General features: G+C 39.7%; 1 protein-coding gene across 1 annotated transcript; it reads right to left on the bottom strand.

Moving 5' to 3' along the window:
* Positions 1–1,386: 1,386 nt before the first annotated feature.
* Positions 1,387–13,710, bottom strand: LOC115022751 (myosin-7-like). The gene is made up of 37 exons (XM_029453832.1): positions 13,510–13,710; positions 12,859–13,002; positions 12,168–12,324; positions 12,040–12,067; positions 11,822–11,927; positions 11,370–11,462; positions 11,198–11,261; positions 10,989–11,087; positions 10,751–10,854; positions 10,303–10,441; positions 10,088–10,206; positions 9,779–9,928; positions 9,524–9,694; positions 9,118–9,433; positions 8,944–9,020; positions 8,628–8,833; positions 8,415–8,538; positions 8,180–8,316; positions 7,819–8,074; positions 7,498–7,740; positions 7,240–7,416; positions 6,999–7,144; positions 5,794–5,884; positions 5,318–5,707; positions 5,084–5,210; positions 4,880–4,998; positions 4,590–4,786; positions 3,860–4,043; positions 3,569–3,734; positions 3,353–3,477; positions 2,921–3,229; positions 2,634–2,837; positions 2,251–2,547; positions 2,047–2,151; positions 1,861–1,956; positions 1,643–1,777; positions 1,387–1,407 (listed from the first exon to the last, which is right to left on the bottom strand). The coding sequence occupies exons 1-37, from the start codon at positions 13,708–13,710 to the stop codon at positions 1,387–1,389; spliced, it is 5,823 nt and encodes a 1,940-aa protein (XP_029309692.1).
* Between the last annotated feature and the right edge of the window lie 5,507 nt (positions 13,711–19,217).

The raw sequence follows: 19,217 nt of genomic DNA, 5'->3' as shown, positions 1-19,217 counted from the left end.
TCATTATTGGTTCTTTGAAATCCTCCATAGTCCTTCGGAGGAACGGGCAGGCTTGGACAGATATTTACTGAGCAGCTGCAAGTGATTATGCATGGAGTTATGGAGGGTCTGCGTATGAGTATTGGTCTATTGTTGACCGTGAGGCTCAGGCTCTTGGGATTTCTTCAACTCTATTTTAAGAAAAAAGGATTTGTTTTATCTCTCTCTCTTTTAGCAATCACCTGAGCTCAACGTCCCTCTGTTTAGGCCCTCTGCCACACTTCTTTGGTCCACAGTGTTTTCTGCTTAGGCCTAACTCTGCTCTTCCTGATTCCTGATTCCCAAACTGATGCCTGGCTTACATCCTAATGCACCCCGATTATTTATTTATTTTTAAATCAATCCCCCTCCACTTATCCTAATGAAAAAGGAAGATATGGCATATGGGCTACAAAAAGATATGTTGATTGGTGATGTTGATGGTGTTGTGCTACTCTATACTGTGTATACATATACTGTATGTATGTAGATTTGTGTCATTCACCCCATAATGTAAAATGTCTAATTCAAAATATAACTACTATAACTTCTTTGTTGCTACTGACCAGTCAATATTACATCACATTACAGTTCATTTAGCTGACGCTCTTGTCCAAAGCAACTTACAATAAGTGCAAACAATCATGAGGATAATATAATATACTTAAGTTTCATTGAACACAGTATTTCCAAAACAATGTTCCATGAACCCACTCTTTTTTTAAATGGAAGAATGCAATGTTGTTCAACAGTTTGATGAGATTTTATTAAGCATTACAGGTTGTGAATAGTGATAGCAGAGGGAATCTAAACATATATGTAATGTATCACTGTTAGAAAGAAAAAGATCTGAGATTTCGAGAATAACATTTTGAAAAAACCAAAAAGTTGCTTCGAGTCATATTATGCTTATAGTTTATTTGCTTACATGTGCTTTTTTATTATCATTTCCTGACAGTTCCATCGGTCTGCTGTTATTTTGACTTGTAATCTTGTGTTTGGACTGTAGCGTCATGTCTCCTCTGCTTCCCCCTCGCTTATAGGCACAATGCCCTGTTTGGGACTGTCTCCCTACTCTAGGATCCTTTCCATTGAACACCTCCAGTGAAGAGAAGCACCCAGACGCCTCCCTAAACGTTGACTACGAGAGGGTATTCACTACTTGTTTCAAAAGTACGACTTTGTTTCTTGAAATATTACAATTTAAATTCAATTACAACGTTATTCTTGCAATATTATGTATTTTTTCCTCAAAATATTACAACTTTTCTCGAAATCTCCGATTTTTTCCCCTCAATGTGGGCCTAATACTTTGTTGTAGCTCTACGGCACACAGCAGGTTAAGGAATTTCTGCAGTCTCCAAAGCTTCACTCCTCCTCAAACCCTTTCTGTTACAGCCGGGGAAGTTGGAAAGAAAGAAAAAGAGAAACAGCTGTTAGGTCTTCAGATTAGTAAAAGAAAAGATAAAGCAATGTATCAGACTAATATAAACCAAAGCACGGCTTTCTACTGAACATGGATTTGTACTAATACTTGAAGAGCAGAGCGACATGTTAAATACAGCCAGCAGAGGGCAGCATGTGTCAGATGTTGGGCACCTGCCACATTGTGCATGCTTCTAACCTTGGAGCCAGCATCACGGGTCTTGGCACGTAGCTTGTTGACCTGAGTCTCAGCGATGTCAGCTCTCTCTTCAGCCTCGTCCATCTCGTGCTGCAGCTTGCGGAACTTGCCAAGATGAACATTAGCCTGTTCCCCCTGATCAATAAAAGAAAGATAGTTACACATTGACAGGGGAAGAAGCCACATTCAGACCTCACTTCACACATTTCCCCACTTACAGCCTCCTCGGCAGCTCTCTTGTAGGCTTTAACTTTCAGCTGCAGCTTATCTACTAGATCTTGGAGTCGGGCAATATTCTTGCGGTCCTCCTCAGCCTGTGGAAATAAGAAAAGGTTACAAAGTTCCACTTTTAAATACCTTTAACCGCACATGCAGATTAATGAAGCCAGCTACATGCAACAAACCTGATAGGTAAGTTCCTTGATACGGCGTTCATATTTACGGACGCCCTTCACAGCTTCACTGCTTTTCTTCTGCTCCATTTCCACCTCATTTTCCAGCTCCCTCACCTGGTCAGGGACAAAGTTTTTAGATAACTCTCCTAATAACTTTCAAAATCACTGCTGAGCAAAAATAACACAAAACACAAATGTGAAAGAAATACTCACCCTGGCCTCGAGCTTCTGCACCTGCTTCTTGCCTCCCTTCATGGCGATCTGTTCAGCTTCATCCAGACGGTGCTGCAGGTCTTTGATGGTTTGCTCCATGTTCTTCTTCATACGCTCCAGGTGAGAACTGGTGTCCTGCTCTTTCTTCAGCTCCTCTGCCATCATGGCAGCATCAGTAATGGCCTTCTTGGCCTTTTCCTCAGCGTTTCTGCACTCCTGCACTGCTTCCTCCACTTCAGTCTGAAGCTGGGAAGTATCAGCCTCCAGCTTCTTCTTGTGATTTATCAGGCTAGTGTTCTAGTTTTACATAAATGGTAGAAATGCATTGTGAAAGCAATGAATGTGAAACAAACATGCTAGTATTGGTATTCTCTGTAAGTTACCTGTGAGTGCAGTAGCTGCACCCGTTCACTAACATCCAGCAGCTCTTGCTCAGCAAGTTTGCGACCTCTCTCAGTTTGCTCCAGAGCAGACCTGAGCTCCTCCACTTCGGCCTGCAGCAGGTTGTTACGTCTCTCAACAATGGCATTGTTTTCCTTAAGATCTTCATTGGATCGAAGAGAGTCATCAAGCTGGAGCTGAGCATCCTGGAAAAGGATCGAAGCCTTTGGTTACAAAGATACCCTAGTGATGATGCCAATTACAATGAGAAGTATGTCCCCTTCTTTACCTTCAGATGTGCATGGACAGATTTAAGTTGTTTCTGAGCCTCAGCTGCCTGCCTGTTGGCCTGGCTCAGCTGGATCTCCATCTCATTGAGGTCTCCCTCCATCTTCTTCTTCAAACGGAGAGCCTCATTCCTGCTCCGACATTCAGCTTCAAGAGAGCTCTGCAGGGTGTCAATCATCCTCTGCAGGTTTCTCTTGGACTGCTCCATCTCCTCATCTTTCTCTGTTAGTTTACGCTCCATGTCTGCCTTGATCTGGTTGAACTCAAGCTGGGCTCTTAGAATCTTGCTCTCCTCATGCTCAAGAGAACCCTAAGATGGACATCGGGAGTTTGTCAAACCATATATATTTCCAACTATTATGCAAATTAGAGCTTCATTTTGAAACTGAACATATGTTAGAAGCTGAGTATTGAGGTTTTAGTCTTACTGTACCTCTGCTTCCTCAAGAGCAGACTGAATCTCACTCTTTTCCTGCTCCAGCTCCTTACGGACTTTCTCCAACTCATGAATGGTTTTTCCTCCCTCACCAAGTTGCTCAGTGAGGTCAGAAATCTCCTCTGTGTATGAAAGTAATTTTATTTAATGCACTTTTTTGGCACCTGCAATATGTATGTATTGTCTGTTTAGACACATTCAGTGATATATCACCCTGAAGATTCTTGTTCTCTCTCTTGATGGTCTCCAGATGGTCAAGAGACTCTTCATAGGAGTTTTTAAGTTTGAAGAGCTCAGTGCTCAGAGACCTGGCTTCCTTCTGAGAGCTCTCCAGCTCACACTGAGACTCCTCATACTTCTGCTTCCACTCAGACAGGACCTAAACAGAGATACCAGTTGTACAATGTCAAGTTTAAATCACCACATTAAGCTATTTGAGTAGATTTGCATTGTAACAATTCTTTAAAACTTCATGTTTTTGATGATTAGAAAATACTGATATACTTTGTCAAAGTTTCTTTGCTTCTTGTCCAGAGCAGCAGCAGCAGCATTAGATCTCTCCACATCCACCATGAGATCTTCAATCTCATTCTGCAGCCTGTGTTTGGTCTTCTCCAGAGACGAACATTTAGCATTCATTGCTTCCACGGCCTCCTCAGCATCCTGCAGACGCTGAGCCAGCTTCTTTCTGAAAAACAAAACAAGTCTCATCCACTGATGCTTAAGAGTTCTCTTTATTTTTGGGACATTTTATGCCTTTATTTGAGAGAGTACAGGAGATTAAGGTGGTTGAAATGTGGAACCACATGCATCAAATGTGCCCAGCTTTATTCGGACTGGAGACATTGCAATTCAAATAAAAAAACCTATATTGGGTTAAGCTTATATACTGGGTCAACAACTTGCTGCCATATTTATCCAAGCACGGCAGTTTGTTGACGTTGTTTACTTTTGGTCAGATTCTCATTGTTTGGAGTCCTTGTTTCTCCAAATCTACAATGAAGGTGACAATTGCAAAGTTAGCATGGCCAATAGAGTGACAATGACCACGTCAATAACAACGTTTATGTGATACATGGCTCCTAAATTTCCCTCGGGATCAATAAAGCATCAATCTATCTATCTCTAGTATACCAGACTTTTCCTGAATAAAGATGTCCAGAAGTGTTCTTCTCTTGAAATCTTTATCTGACATCATATTTTAGTTTGTAGTTCTTGTATGCACTGGACTTACTTGGACTCCTCCAGTTCCTCGGTTCTCTGGATGGCATCAGTTTCGTACTTAGTTCTCCACTGAGCCACCTCAGAGTTGGCCTTGGACATGCCGCGCTGCAATTCAGCCTTGGCCTCCTGCTCCTCCTCATACTGCTCCCTGAGCAGGTCACAGTCATGACGAGCAGACTGCACTGCATGGGCTAATGCATTCTTGGCCTAGATAAATATTGATAATGTGGGTATTTCTCCTGAACATGCAACTATTTTTGAAACACAAAGATAAATTAACAAATCTTGCCATTTTCATACCTTTACTTCCTCTTCTAGTTGTCTTTTTAGATCTTCAAGTTGTTGATTGTAGGAATTCTTTCCTCTAGTCAGCTGAGAAATAAGAGATTCTTTCTCCTCCAGCTGTCTTGAAAACTCATCTAGAGATGCAAAATGTAGGTTTTAGAATTACATTGTTCTATTTTAAAGAAGTTTACTATTTTAAGTGAAAAGAGTAACACTGACCGTTCTCAGCTTGAAGCTTGGCTTTCTGGGTAGTGAAGTCATTAAGGGATCGCTGATTTTCATCACACCTGCTCCTATAATCATTCATTTGATCCTCCAAAGTTCTGCAGGTCTTCTCCAAGGTAGTCTTCAAAATAAAAATACCATGGTTTGTAGGCATTGTCTTCTACTTCTACTAGACATGGCTATTAAACTGTCATCATTCAGTGAACTAATAGGTTTTTAAGTACATACCTTGGACTTCACTATGTGTTCCATATTGGAGATCACATCATCCAGCTCCAGCCTGAGCTCACTCTTCTCCTTCTCAAGTTTCTGCTTGACTCTCTGTAGGTTGTCAATCTGCTCTCCCAGATCAGCCACACTGTCAGCTTGCTTCTTCCTGAGTGTGGCAGCAGTGGCTTCGTGCTGCAGAGTGGCCTCTTCAAGGTCTCTGCGGAGTTTCTGGAACTCGGCCTCCCGCTTCTTGTTCATCTCAATCTGGAGAGATGTTGCTCCACCAGCCTCCTCCAGCCGCTCGCTGATCTCCTCCAGCTCTCTGGCCAAGTCTGATCTCTGCTTCTCCACCTTGGCTCGGGCAGCTCGCTCTGCCTCAAGCTCTTCCTCCAGCTCCTCTACACGAGCCTAGTATCAGAACAACATGGTTTACTGTAGCAATACTTTGGGAAAATATTAACATCTAATTAAGGCCCACTAGTACACATTCGTACTTGCAGCTCTTTCAGCTTCTTCTGGAGTTGAATGATCATTGCCTGTTCGTCTTCAATTTTCCCGTTCAGTTGGCTGATCTGAAAGTCTTTCCTACAGCATTTTGTTTAATCATTGTTAGCTAATTAAAAGTGAGTACACAGTATTTAATAACCATAGTTAAAGGTTCAATGTGTAATTCCGAGCCACCTGCTCCAAAGAAATAGGGGGCAGTATTTCACCTCTATTACTGGGTCCATACAATTTAAAGTCATCAATCATCAAAACAATCAGTAAGCAAACTACAGTATGTTTACCTTTTCATATATATTTTTTAAGTTTTAGAGTATTTCAATGTATTCTTCATGTTGTGTATTGTATACTACAGCTATATATATCTCTCTTCTAGTGTTGATATATTTACATTACATTACATTTATCAATTAGCAGACAACCTTCCGATGTTCTATTTGGAAGCCTAACCGCTCGACCACCACCACCTGTTTACTGTGTATTTGTTACTCCTGTGTCAGTCAGTCAGTCAGTCAGTCTATTAAACCAGACTGCTGATCTCTGAGAGTCTAAATATCACTGCTATCTTATAATCTTCAAGTGGGGCTCAGATATCTGTGTTCACTGTGACACGGGGGGCTGTACGGTCCGTGTAACGTTACGTTTACGTACGTCGTTTGTATGTTGGTTTGGGTCCGGGCGGCAGAGACCAGGAAACTACTTGTGTTTTTGTTTCATCCTCCGCGCCGACATAAGACTGCCTCCTTGGAGGGGAGCTTACTCCAGCTCCGGCGGCTTGGAAAAGGCCGGCAAATATCCCAGCACTGGCAGTAACAGTGGGCTGATGGAGAGCTGGGTCAAACCTGTGTTACTGCAGCAACAGAAAGTTTGACGATCTGGCGGGGAGTTGGCTAAATTAGTGCTATCTGCTTCTGCTTCTTTCTCTGTACTGAGGACCGACTGGCGCTACATTGACTCATTATTGCCTCTAGAGGAACAACTGGTATTACAAGACTGGACGGGCCGCAGCTAGTCAGTTAGCATGCTAATTTCAGTAGATATCTCTGCAACGCAATACATAGACGTCTTTGACATCATGTCAACACTGTTACCTCTTCACATTCTGTTGATAATGTTGGATAAGTTTTTTAATTTTTAATTCTGGCATATTTTACACATTGAACCTTTAATGAACAATGTTATGATGCATTTGTACTTTTTCAGGTGCTCCTCCAGTTGTTGCTTGTCATTTTCTAAATCCATAACAGTCTCCTGGGTCAACTTTAAGTCTCCCTCCAGCTTTCTCTTGGCTCTCTCAAGGTCCATTCGAATCTTCTTCTCTTGCTCAAGAGATCCTTCAAGCTTAATGCAAATACATTTGATTACAACATTTGTGAATTGTTTATTTGTTAATACTTACATCATCTAAGTACTACACTTTTGATAAGAATTCTTACATCATCCACTTGCTGCTCCAGCTTAGACTTGGCCTTGGTCAGAGTGTTGACTTTGTCTTCTTCACTCTGCAGATCATCCAGTGTTTGCTGATGAGCTTCCTGTAAGGCTTTCTTTTCTTTGGTCAACTTAGCAATGATGTCATCCAGAGCAGCCATCTCTTCGACCAGGTTCTTTACCTATAAATCAAGAAAAGATGAGTTACTAGATACCTGATTAAGTTGCTGATCTGAAACAAATGATTAAGATAGATGTCATACCTTGTTCTCGGTGGCGTGCTTCTCCTTCTCCACTTTAGCCAGAGTTAACTCTAAGTCATCAATGTCTTTCTTCAGCTCAGAGCACTCATCTTCCAGCTTCCTCTTCTTAGCAGTCAGTTCAGCATTCACCTCCTCCTCATCCTCCAGTCTCTCAGACAGCTCTTTGGATTTTGCCTCCATCTGAATTTTGTTTTTGATCAGCCCCTCGCATCTTTCCTCTGCATCACAGAGATTATCTTGCTCCTGCCAAACATTTGATTTCATTAACACATACGTTAATGACATATTCACAAGGAAATTTCAGTACAGTAGCATTCTCACTGCTTGAACTTGGAGCTGCAGGTCGTTCTGCTCTTGAAGAAGAGAGACCATTTTCTCCTCTAGTTCCTTTCTACGAGCTTCAGATTTTGCGTAAGCCTCTTTCAACTTCAGGAACTCTTCCTTCATGTTGGCCATCTCCTTTTCTGACTCAGCAGATCTCAACAGAGGTTTGATCTTGAAGAACAGCTTCATCCAGGGCCAATTCTTGACCCCCATGAATGAACGGACATTCCATTGGATCACTAATAATGCTTCTCTAAAATATGTTTTGAATAAAATAGAAGGCTATTAGTTAACTACAAATCACAAACGAATAATATTTAAATTTTTACCAACAACATGAGTTGTACACAAAAGATACCTGCGTTCCACCATCTTCTGATACTCAATACGAGACAACAGGCCACGGGATCTGGCTTGAATCGCAGTGATGATTTTGGAGAGACGCTCGTCTCTCATCTCCTCAAGCAGACCCAGCAAACCAGCCTTGAAGAACACCTAACAACACCAATGGGTTTTTAACTTGTTTGCCACCTTCTTCAACTCCTACTGGAATGTTTAACTTTTCCCAATATCAGAACAGCTTTAGACAATACCTTGGTATGTCCAAACTTGTACTGATTGTGATCAATATCCAGAGACCCAAGAAGTTTCTCAGCTCCCTTCTTGCTGTCGATGAACTGACCGTCAGGGATGGCAGCGGCATTCAGGATGCGATATCTGGAAAGGAAAATGGAAAGAATATCTTGGAGAATAATATTGGACTACTGTTTGGAATTATGAAGTATCTGAATTAAATTAGATAATACCTCTGTTTGAAATCTCCATAGAGGATCCTGTTGGGGAAGCCCTTTCTGCAGATCCTGATGCCTTCCAGCACACCATTACAGCGCAGCTGGTGCATCACCAGAGGGTTCTCCATGGCCCCAGGAGTCTTGGTCTCATTGGGGATGATGCAGCGTACAAAGTGAGGGTGAGTAGACCTCAAGTTGGTCATCAGCTTGTTCAGGTTTTCCTTTCAATATGATTAATCAGACATTTATAAATACAGGCTGTTAAAGTATACAGTATCATACAAAATACCATATGAAAAATACCTAGGATAAAAACAAATATACACAATACCCTATGAAGAGCGGACACAGTCTGAAACGATGACCCCTTCTTCTTCCTCTTCTCTTTTTTGCCTTCAGCTCCATCACCTGCAGCGTTTCAGAAAAATAACCCTTAAAATGTAACCTTTTTGCTAGTCAAAAAGAAACATTGTAATTTCGAAACAAGATAGTCATGGCAGGGTACCTGCTTCTGCTCCTGCTCCTGCGTAATTTATAAACAGGATAGATAACAGTTTGAGATTAGACTTCTGGTAGAGTCCAACAACGGTCTCATTCAGGGGATCCTTGTTCTTCACCAGCCAGTTGTTGATATTATAATCAACAGTTCCAGCATAGTGCACCAGGGCGAAATGGGCCTCTGGTTTCCCCTTGATATTTCTGGGCTTCTGGAAGTTAGCAGATTTCCCCAGATGGTTGTCATAGAGCTTAGCTTTAAAGGTGGCATCAGAAGCTTTGGGGAACATGCACTCCTCTTCAAGGATGGACATGATTCCCATGGGCTGAGGGGACACAAATATAACTTGTTTTAAATGACTTTAAACAATACATTTATTCATGAACATGTTAGCTGTACAAGTCCTGTCTCTCACCTTTTCAATCAGGTCAATACAGGCCTGCAAATCCATTCCAAAATCTATGAAAGTCCATTCAATGCCCTCTTTCTTGTACTCTTCCTGCTCCAGCACAAACATGTGGTGGTTGAAAAACTGTTGCAGTTTTTCATTGGTGAAGTTGATGCACAGCTGCTCAAAGGTGTTCAACTGCAAAGACAAAACAAAAAGGATTTTATATCCATTTCACATTGGAAGAGGGCTGGTCTATTGTGAGCGACTAAGATAACGTACATCAAAGATCTCAAATCCAGCAATGTCCAGTACACCAATGAAGTATTGGCGTGGCTGCCTGGTCTCCAGTGACTGGTTGATTCTTATCACCATCCACAGGAACATCCTTTCATAAACAGCCTTGGATAGAGCTCCGATAGCATAGGTAACCTGGGAAACAGGCAATATATTCAAAACCCAGCATAGACATTACTTTTTTTTTGCACAACCATGGCAGAATTAGTCACATAAAAGGCATAATGTGCCCCTGTATTGGGTATAGAACCTTTGTGTATAATAAAGATTTAAATGTAGTATTTTGCGTCTTACCTGAGCGACATTTTGTCCCTTGGTGACCCACTCATTTCCTACTTTGACTCTTGGGTGACAGAGGCCTTTGATGAGGTCGGCAGAGTTCAGGCACATCAGATATGCAACTTTGTCAACATCTGAAGAAGGAAAGTGAGTACTGTAAAACTGCCTACTTAGGCCAGAGTCTTGCTTGGTTGGTTCTGAGCCAACATGATTAACAGAGCTTCTCTCACCTTCAGTGCCATCAGCCTCTGCCTGCTCTTCACGCTGCTTGTTCTTGAACTTCATGTTGCCATGATGCATGATGGCACCAGTCAGCTTGTACACAGAGTTTTTTTCCTCTTGAGTAAAGCCCAACACATCAAAGGCACTCTGTGGAGGAGCACATGATAACTTTACAACATGTGTGCAGGTAATATAGTTTTGAATACAATTATAAATCCTGAATCGTATTTCTACCTTGTGATCGTTGTGACAAAAGATAAAATAGTTGCTGCTGTGTTAACTAACTGAACTTCCTTAATTGTATTTCATTGTTTCACCGGTACCCTGACCAAAACAGCCCCCTGCGTTGTTTTAGCACAGGGTTGTTTTCAGTATAAATCCTGTGTAACTCATTTAATCATTATGATTAGAGTTTAATGTAAAATTATAAAACAGAGGAATGATTGAGAGCCTGACATCTGTTGCCATCAGTTCATCTGCATCAACAATAGAGGCCACTTGGGTTTCCCCCTGAGAGATGAAGGCGTAGTCATAGGGATTATTTGTGATCAACAGCATCTCTGGAGGACACAAAGAGAGGGTGAGACAAGGTCAGACAGATGGACACACAACTGCAATAAAATGCCATTAACAGCCATGGTTTTTCTTCGCTTTGTTTTCCGGTGACACAAAGGAACCACATCTTTGCACTAACCCAGGAGTTCAGGCTTCTTGTTGGACAGAATCTGGTAGAAAATGTGGTAATCTCTCTCAGCCTTGAGCTGGAAGGTCACACGAGATTTCTCCAGAAGGTCTGAAAAGTGACAAATACAAAAGAGAAATGTGTCAGATCAACTATGTAATAAAACATAAAAATAATGTTTACAGTATTAGTGCATGTTGGATAAGGGGTTTTGTTCTTACATGTTTCAATATCAGCAGACGCTAACTTTCCCCTGGTATCAAAATGAATTCGAATGAATTTACCCTGAAAGAATAAAGTTTGTATTTTTAAAGAAACCATAATATCTGTTACTGCCACTGATTGTGTTTTCATGTGAACTGAATACATTGTATTCACTATTAGGACACTCACAAATCTGGAGGAATTGTCATTCCTGATGGTCTTGGCATTACCAAATGCCTCCAGAGCAGGGTTAGCCTGGATGATTTGATCCTCCAGGGAACCCTGTCAAAGAGGAACATGCTTTGTCTGTCATTTGTACTTGGTTAAAGCTACACAAAGAGACTTTAGTAACCTCTGGTGGCAGTTTGAAAAACTTCTTAATTTACAAATGATGTAAAACAGTAGCTGAAGGAGTCTTAGACATTGTTGGTGAATTTGTCATTTATTTAAGTTTGATTCGTCACCAGTGCACAAAAAAGATGTCTTGTCAGTGTTACTTTATATTTAACTGAGCAAGTAAGGCAAATCTGTTTAATTTCAGTTTAGCGGGTAAGAGTTTGTTTGTCATATTCCCGTGTTATCTGGAGTTTAAGCCAGGTCCTCTCTGAAAACTCATACATTTGACAGAGCTTATTATTTACCTTGTCTTTGGCATTGGGGTCTTTCTTCATGCCTCCAGATGCAATACTTGCAAAATACTGGATGACTCGCTTTGTGTTGACAGTCTTTCCTGCACCAGATTCTCCACTGAAAATTAAAAAGCCAATCATCAATACCTACAGTGGCATAATGTAGAATAAGATTTTCTCTTAGATCATATAGTGTCATTTATGCGTTTCAATTATAAGACAGTACATACGTGATCAAAATTGACTGGTTTTCACGGTCTACAAAAACAAGGTTGCAGAGAGTACACTTTTGTAAGTATCAAGATTCAGCATAATTACATGTAACAAAAGTTACACAAAGCATTATCTGTCTTTTTACCTGACAGCATGTACTGGTAGCCATTGTCAGAGATGGAGAAGATATGAGGAGGAGCTTCAGCCCTCTTCTTTCCTCTGTAGGCAGCAACCACCTCTTGGTTGTAGACTGGCAGCGCCTTGTAGGGGTTGACAGTCACACAGAAGAGCCCAGAGTAGGTCTGTGAAACACAGGAAATTATTACTGTTTTAACATCAACCATTTGCCCATTTGTAAATTGCAACTTTGTTATGTGGTGATATATTGAAGATTCCAAGTAGTTTTTCCCTTGACACACTATTCTCATTATACTATTGGCTCACAAGCCCTGTTAGCAACGCCAACAGCCACCCACACTGACAGATATCTTACACAGAGGTAAACAGAACATTAATTTCAGACCCGACAACATTAAAAATAAATCACAATCACAATTTTTAGGAAAAGCAATGCTTTTATTCTGCACCTTTCTAAAAGCTTTGTAGATGTAAGTTATATATTGTTTAATTATTTGTCTACATACATTTTTTAAATCAATATAACCTTTACAATTAGGTGGGAAAATTAACCCTGGAAAGATTTTCTATCAGTCTATACTGTCACATTTAGAACAAGGCATATTCAACACAGACTGGGTTTGTGGAACCAAACTTAAATGAGTGTGCACACTACAGTTTATTGATTAATCTTGTTCATTGGATTGCAGGCTACTCACATAGATCATCCATGCTGCATAACGCTCTTTGAGGTTGAACAGCACAGCTGGCTCGTGGAGGAAGGTCAACATGGCCATGTCCTCGATCTTGTCAAACTTTGGAGGATTCTGTTGCAGAATATCTGAACTTTTGACCACCACAGTCTAAAGAAAATGAAAGCAGTTTTGTGATTAATGTAATGATCACATGAATTTCACCTAGAAATTATATTTTTATGAGTAAGCAAGCCAATAAGTGAATACAGTCTCTGTTGTTGTTTTTGTTAACATCCATGTGCAACCATATTATTTTCAACATTGCTTGTGTAACATTACATTGTTAATGCCAGGTGGCAGCAATGCCTCGTTTCATCACACACTTTACTTGAGACACAAAACATTTATTTGTCTTTTCATTGTGAATTAATTCAATCACATAGATATTTGTGAGTCAGACATCATTGTTATCTCCATTTACAATTTACAAACTTTGCCCACAGCCTGCCTCCTAGTTCTGGTTAATTAAAATGTGTAATTAATAATAAAAAATGCAATCTACTTAAAGTTTAACACATGTTGACATATTAAGGTTCGGCTTTAGGTAACTATGATAAGAAAACCATATTTCTGTTTTTTACTTGTCTGAGTATGTTAAAAGATTTAACGACTGACCTTCCCGTTCTGCGTCTCTACAGTGACCTTTTCTTCTTCTCGGCTGGTGATGGTTGCCTTCACAAATTCTTCCACTGCATCCGGGACAAAGCATTCCTTCTTTATGTCGAAGGGACGTGTTGAGGCCTCCATACGCTCCTTATCCGACTTCCTAAGGTACGAGGCAGCCAGCCCAAACACAGCCATCTGTGCATCCCCCATGGCTGCTCTATTGTACATAGTTAAACATGATAAAAGGTTTACTCTGTCTGTATTGCAAACTTCACCTTAATATATTTTAATTTACTTTTACTATTACTACTATTACTACTATTACTTTCAAGGAATATTTTTGGATTTTACTATTTCATGTTTGCTTTTTACAGTCATATTATATGAATTGCTATGAAAGCATTTAGGAAAGGAGAATGTACCGATGTCTTCAACCCAGATGACAGGTGAGCTCGGACTTCAGTGTATGTCAGTGATCTGAAATTGACAGAGAAAATGATAAGCAGGAAATGTTAAGGATAGGGTAAAACATCTGAATTACTTACTAACATCAGTATCTGTAGAAAAAAATAAAAATGTTACTTGTGTTTTGGATCATTAGTTTATTATTAGATGATTAGTTTGTTCAAAGGTACACGTATACCTGACATCTTGTGAAGCATGTACAGTATGTCTTTATTGTGTTAGCTATGCTTCAAATAGAAATAAAATAAAAGTACCTTTGCCATCACATCTATTTTGTTAAATGAGACCATATCTAACTTGATTTACCTTTTAATTTAGACAATAGAAAAATACAGCATGAATACAAAATACAACCTGTTGTGCAGATGTACAGAGGCCAGGTGAAGAGGAAGCAGCTTCTACAGCTGGAGGGAAGGCAGAGATCAAATATATAACCCCAGATAATCCTGCCTTACAAGGCCAAGGGCACCACCCTGACCCATTAACAAAACACACACACACACACACACACACACACACACACGCACACACACACACGCATCACATCACAACAGGTACACTACTTCCACACATACCCGTTTTTCCCTCACACACGCGCATTGTGCTAATCACGATCACTTTCATCACTTACGACAGGGCTCTCTAATGCCACTCATGATGTTTGGCTGCCCTTTCTGCTCACGTCCTAATAATGTGATTTTTCGGGAGTAGTGCCAGGAACTTTCTCCTGCATAACTTGTCTGGAACTCACCCGCCTCTCTATCTATAATTCTACCACACATTGTGTTCTGTCATCTCTCGTGCTAAATACTTTTTCCAAGTGAGGACTGGTCATGGACAGAAACCAGATTCTATTTATTGCCTGTGAGGTGGAACAAGTCAAAATTGGTCAAAAAGGAATGAATAAAATGACTGAAATTGCCAAAGTAGTTAATATCGAATGCACATGTCATGTTCAATGTATCCATTAATGTGTTGCTGCACACAAAGCTACAGTATGTGGTTTGTGCGCAACTGTGACCAGTGGGATCAGGGCAAACTTGTTTTCCTTTAAAAAACATCTTGTACACAGCAGAACATTTTAATATATAGGAGCAACTGCTTCTATTTACAGTATACTGCATTAAGTCTGTCCTGAAAACAAGATGGTTCAACTCATTGGGGTTTACCTTCACAATATATCTGAACAACCTGTGGAGAAACCACATAGGCAAGTGAAGATCCCATCATGGTCTGCATCACAGCAGCAGCTGTACTGAACTGTTTATCTCAGAATTCCCTTTACCCTGATTTTTGCTCACCAAGATACTTGAACACCTCTTTTCTGGTAGGTGTAGGTACTGTCTACATCCACAGTATGTCTGAGTGGAGTGTTCTTTTTGGACATCTGTCCTGGTCATGGACTGTCAATACCAAACCCCTTATGTGAGATTAGGTAGTTTCTAAATGTATCTGATAAGAACACTTTAAGCCTTAGATTTGTGATCAACTTCTGCAGCTAAATGTCTTGGACACTCGGGTAAGGGGAGGAGCAAAGCTGTTATGTGACACCTCAGGTGGTGGTCAGTTAACAACTTCTAAAGTGATTAACAGAAAGGCGATCCAGGTAACAACACGTTTTCCAACAGCATCCTTTAACTACGTTTGTGTATACAGAGCAACCAGGTACTGTATCTCTCTCAATCTCAAGTCACTCAAACACAAAACTTTATTGAGGTTGAACTGGGAACATCTGACTGAGACCCTGTCTGCACAGTCTTCAACTTCACCCAGTAGAAAAATGATCCTCTATTCTATTGGATCTTGTAAACTCACTGGACCCTGTTCAAATCCTCCCTTGTGCCAGAGGGTTGTGCCAGTTATGCCTATCATGGGGGACATTTTAAAACCCACATGTGGACAAAGCTATCAAGTGGAGGAAGCAGGCTGGCCAAGAGCACAACAGACCTGCACAAACAAACGGTGACTATCTTTCCGTTCCAATTCTATTTACATGCAATAATGATAAAAATAGTGACATTTTTAATACCTAACAAACATCATGAGTTTATGCGGGACATAGGAAGTTGCTATGCTTGGTGGTAAAAAGGTGCATCTTTGGACTGATTGGTTGGTCTCTACAAATGCTGTTACTGTGAAAATCTCCCCATCCCAACCTTCACCTGCCTTAGTGATGTCTGTTTGTAAGCACTCTTGAGAACTTTTTTTTAGGTAATTCTTACTTGGGTGTTATTATATATATATATATATATATATATATATATATTATGTATTGTATGTATATGTATGTATAGTACGGAAAAGCTTCAGCAGCAAAACCTCTTCTATGATCTTGGCAGAAGGTACATAGAGGGCATACAAAGGCGTGCTGTCACCAGGGTTCAATAGTATGGTGATACCTGTAAATGAACACTGGTCTCATTATAACATGCTAAGCATTGGCAGGTGTTATGTCTATTGTATAAACTATAGGCTGGTCCAGCTGTGATTGCCAGCCTGTTAGCAACCACTACAGACACTTAAGTGACAGCTCTGCCATGACATCCTGCATGATGAAATACAGCTGACACAAATGGACAGACTTTAAAGAAAGTAATCCTGAGTGATGAAAATAAGAATGTGTTCCAGATTCTATCACATACACGTAAGCTGTTAAAGAATGTCACACCGTCTGTCTCTCCGTCCCTCCTCCCTGGCCACTTTCCCTATTCCCCAGGCCTCTTCATTGCCATTTTCCATCTATCCACCAGGTGCCCTCGAACGTTCCCTCCTTCCCCCATCTCCTGAATGTTCCACCCATCTACCCACCTCTCATCAGCCCTGCAGTTACCTTCTGTTCAACACTGGTCAGTTCATCCTAGTTGCTTTCTTTCTTTGTGCTTTTGTGTTTGAGCAACTATTATTGAGCTAACTTATGCTTGTACAGTCTGTAAAGCCCACTGAGACAAATGTGTAATTTGTGATATTGGGTTATATAAATACATTTGATTTAATTTGATTTGATTAACTGCCTGTGAATCTGTCTCACTAATAAAATCACTGAAGTCATCCTGCTGCCTCCTTGGTCTGCGCAACACACACACACACACACACACACACACACACACACACACACACACACACACACACACACACACACACATGAGTGTATGGACACTTCTGTTCTCCCAGGAAATAGCAGATGAAACACAAATGTTTAGCAGAAGGTAAACAGTTATAGCCACTTCTGTTTAAGTGAACATTGCTGTTAAGTGCATCTATTGTACAATAAACCAACGTTTTTCAGTTCAAATGAAAATAAACTCCCAGTCCACTTCTGAACAGTGAGTTCTCCATCCACAAGAAGCTGCACTCACCCTTGTTCTCTCATCATTTTGGTATTAAGCATGTGTGCTGTTTATTAATAACTGGGTGTGGTGGATATAAAAAAAAAACTTTTGTTTGATGCATTGCCTGACCCCACTGCCTTCTGTGCACGACATACCACACAAACTGAGTTTGAGCCTGTTTACTGGCCACACCATCAGTGGTATTTTCAGCCTGATAGCAGCAGGGGAGATAAGGCTTCACTTTTACAAGAATTGAGATGAACCATGCTCAGAAGTCCCAGTCATGGGGAAAAAATAACCACAACGGAGAGATAAAGAACTTGAACTGATACAAATGTTATTCCTGGTATACTTCAGACACTGAAGGTTTAATAATGTTAATATGATACTGAATATTTGTAAATATTGATGAAATTCAAGTGAATGTCCCCATACTGAATTCAGTCAATAAAAAACATTCAAAACTTCTTTGTCTTTTGGAAGGAATGAACACACGGCCTCCCACATGTCCATCCATGTCTTTCCTTTAAGCAATCTGTTGTGGAACATTGTCAGCAGCAGGGCGGGGCAGAGCAGAACAACAGTCAGTGGAGGATTAGAGGTGTGATCCTACAGCTGACAGTCCCTCTGGATTCCTGGGCGCCACACAGACACCAGGCCCTTTAATAGATCGCCACTGGGAGGAGCAGCACAGGGAGGGGGAGTATGTGGTGTTATATTCTTCTTCATTTAACTGATATCACAAATACAATTAAGAGTGTCAAAGTAGAAACAATAGCTGAAGGACACAGGCAAATATTTACACACAGTGGGCCTAAATATATCAGTACTTATATTTAATGATAAATAAGTAGTGTATACATACAACAGGTACAATGTTACTGATGCATGCTGGCCCCAAGAAACTTGCATTGCTATTGGTTATAACTGTTCTCTTGTAATATAAGAATGCATCAATGATATGTTTCTTTGTAATGTTTTTTAATAGTATTAAAACTTGTTTTGTTTATTAAAATATCTTGAAAATACATCTTCTCCTTTTGTTGAATACTCTTATGAATCTGCAAATATTTCAGATGTGTAAAAGTAATTATGATGTTTTTATGGCATTTTTTTAGCCATTTTTATGACATACTATATTATGATTATGTTTGTGAATATGTTACTGTGACTATACTATGACTTTGATAACATACTATATTATGACTTTCTTTACATTCTAAACTATTACTTTTTTTATGGCGTACTATATTATCCACATGTTTTTAATACTATACTATGACGTTTTTATGAAATACTATAGTATGACTTTTAATACAAAATGTAATGGCATACATGTATGATGTTTTAAATGATATTCTTTATGACATACTATACTATGATTTTTTTATATTTGTACATATGTTTTTATAACATACTACACTGATTTTTTTAATTACATATTTCAGTTAAATTTTCTATGACAATTTTATGACCTACTATACTGTTTCGTCTTTATGACATACTATACTATGATTTCTTAGGACAATGTTATGATATTATTTTATTACTTTTTAAATTACATTTTCTGATATGTTTTTATGACAGACTATACTTTGATATATACTGTAACTTATTATGACTTTTTTATGACCTTTTTAAGATCAAATCAAATGTATTTATATAGCCCAATATCACAAATGATACATTTGTCTACAGTGTGCTTTACAGACTGTACAGGTTATTAAGACATTATACTATGACTTTTTTATGACATACTATACTATGACTTTTTTTTTTATTACATACTAAACTATGAGTTTTGTTTATTACAAGCTATTACCTTTTATGACTATAAACTATAAGACAATAAAATGACATTTATTATGACACACACACACACATTGTTATGTCATACCATAGTATATTTCATTATTTAGATCA

Source organism: Cottoperca gobio, chromosome 17, assembly GCF_900634415.1.
Source record: "Cottoperca gobio chromosome 17, fCotGob3.1, whole genome shotgun sequence".
NCBI classification, from domain to species: Eukaryota; Metazoa; Chordata; class Actinopteri; order Perciformes; family Bovichtidae; genus Cottoperca; species Cottoperca gobio.
Note: the sequence above shows the minus strand (reverse complement) of the source record. Positions and strands in the feature narration are given on the sequence as shown.

Bases quoted from the DNA above. Each gene is read 5' to 3' on its own strand.
- LOC115022751 (XM_029453832.1), bottom strand. From the start codon at position 13,710: ATGGGGGATGCACAGATGGCTGTGTTTGGGCTGGCTGCCTCGTACCTT. The intron at 11,088-11,197 runs GTAAGAACAAAA...GTCACTTTTCAG, and splicing joins GTCTGCTGATATTGAAACAT to ACCTTCTGGAGAAATCTCGT. The intron at 5,885-6,998 runs GTACAAATGCAT...AAAATGCTGTAG, and splicing joins CTGGAGGAGCACCTGAAAAA to GAAAGACTTTCAGATCAGCC.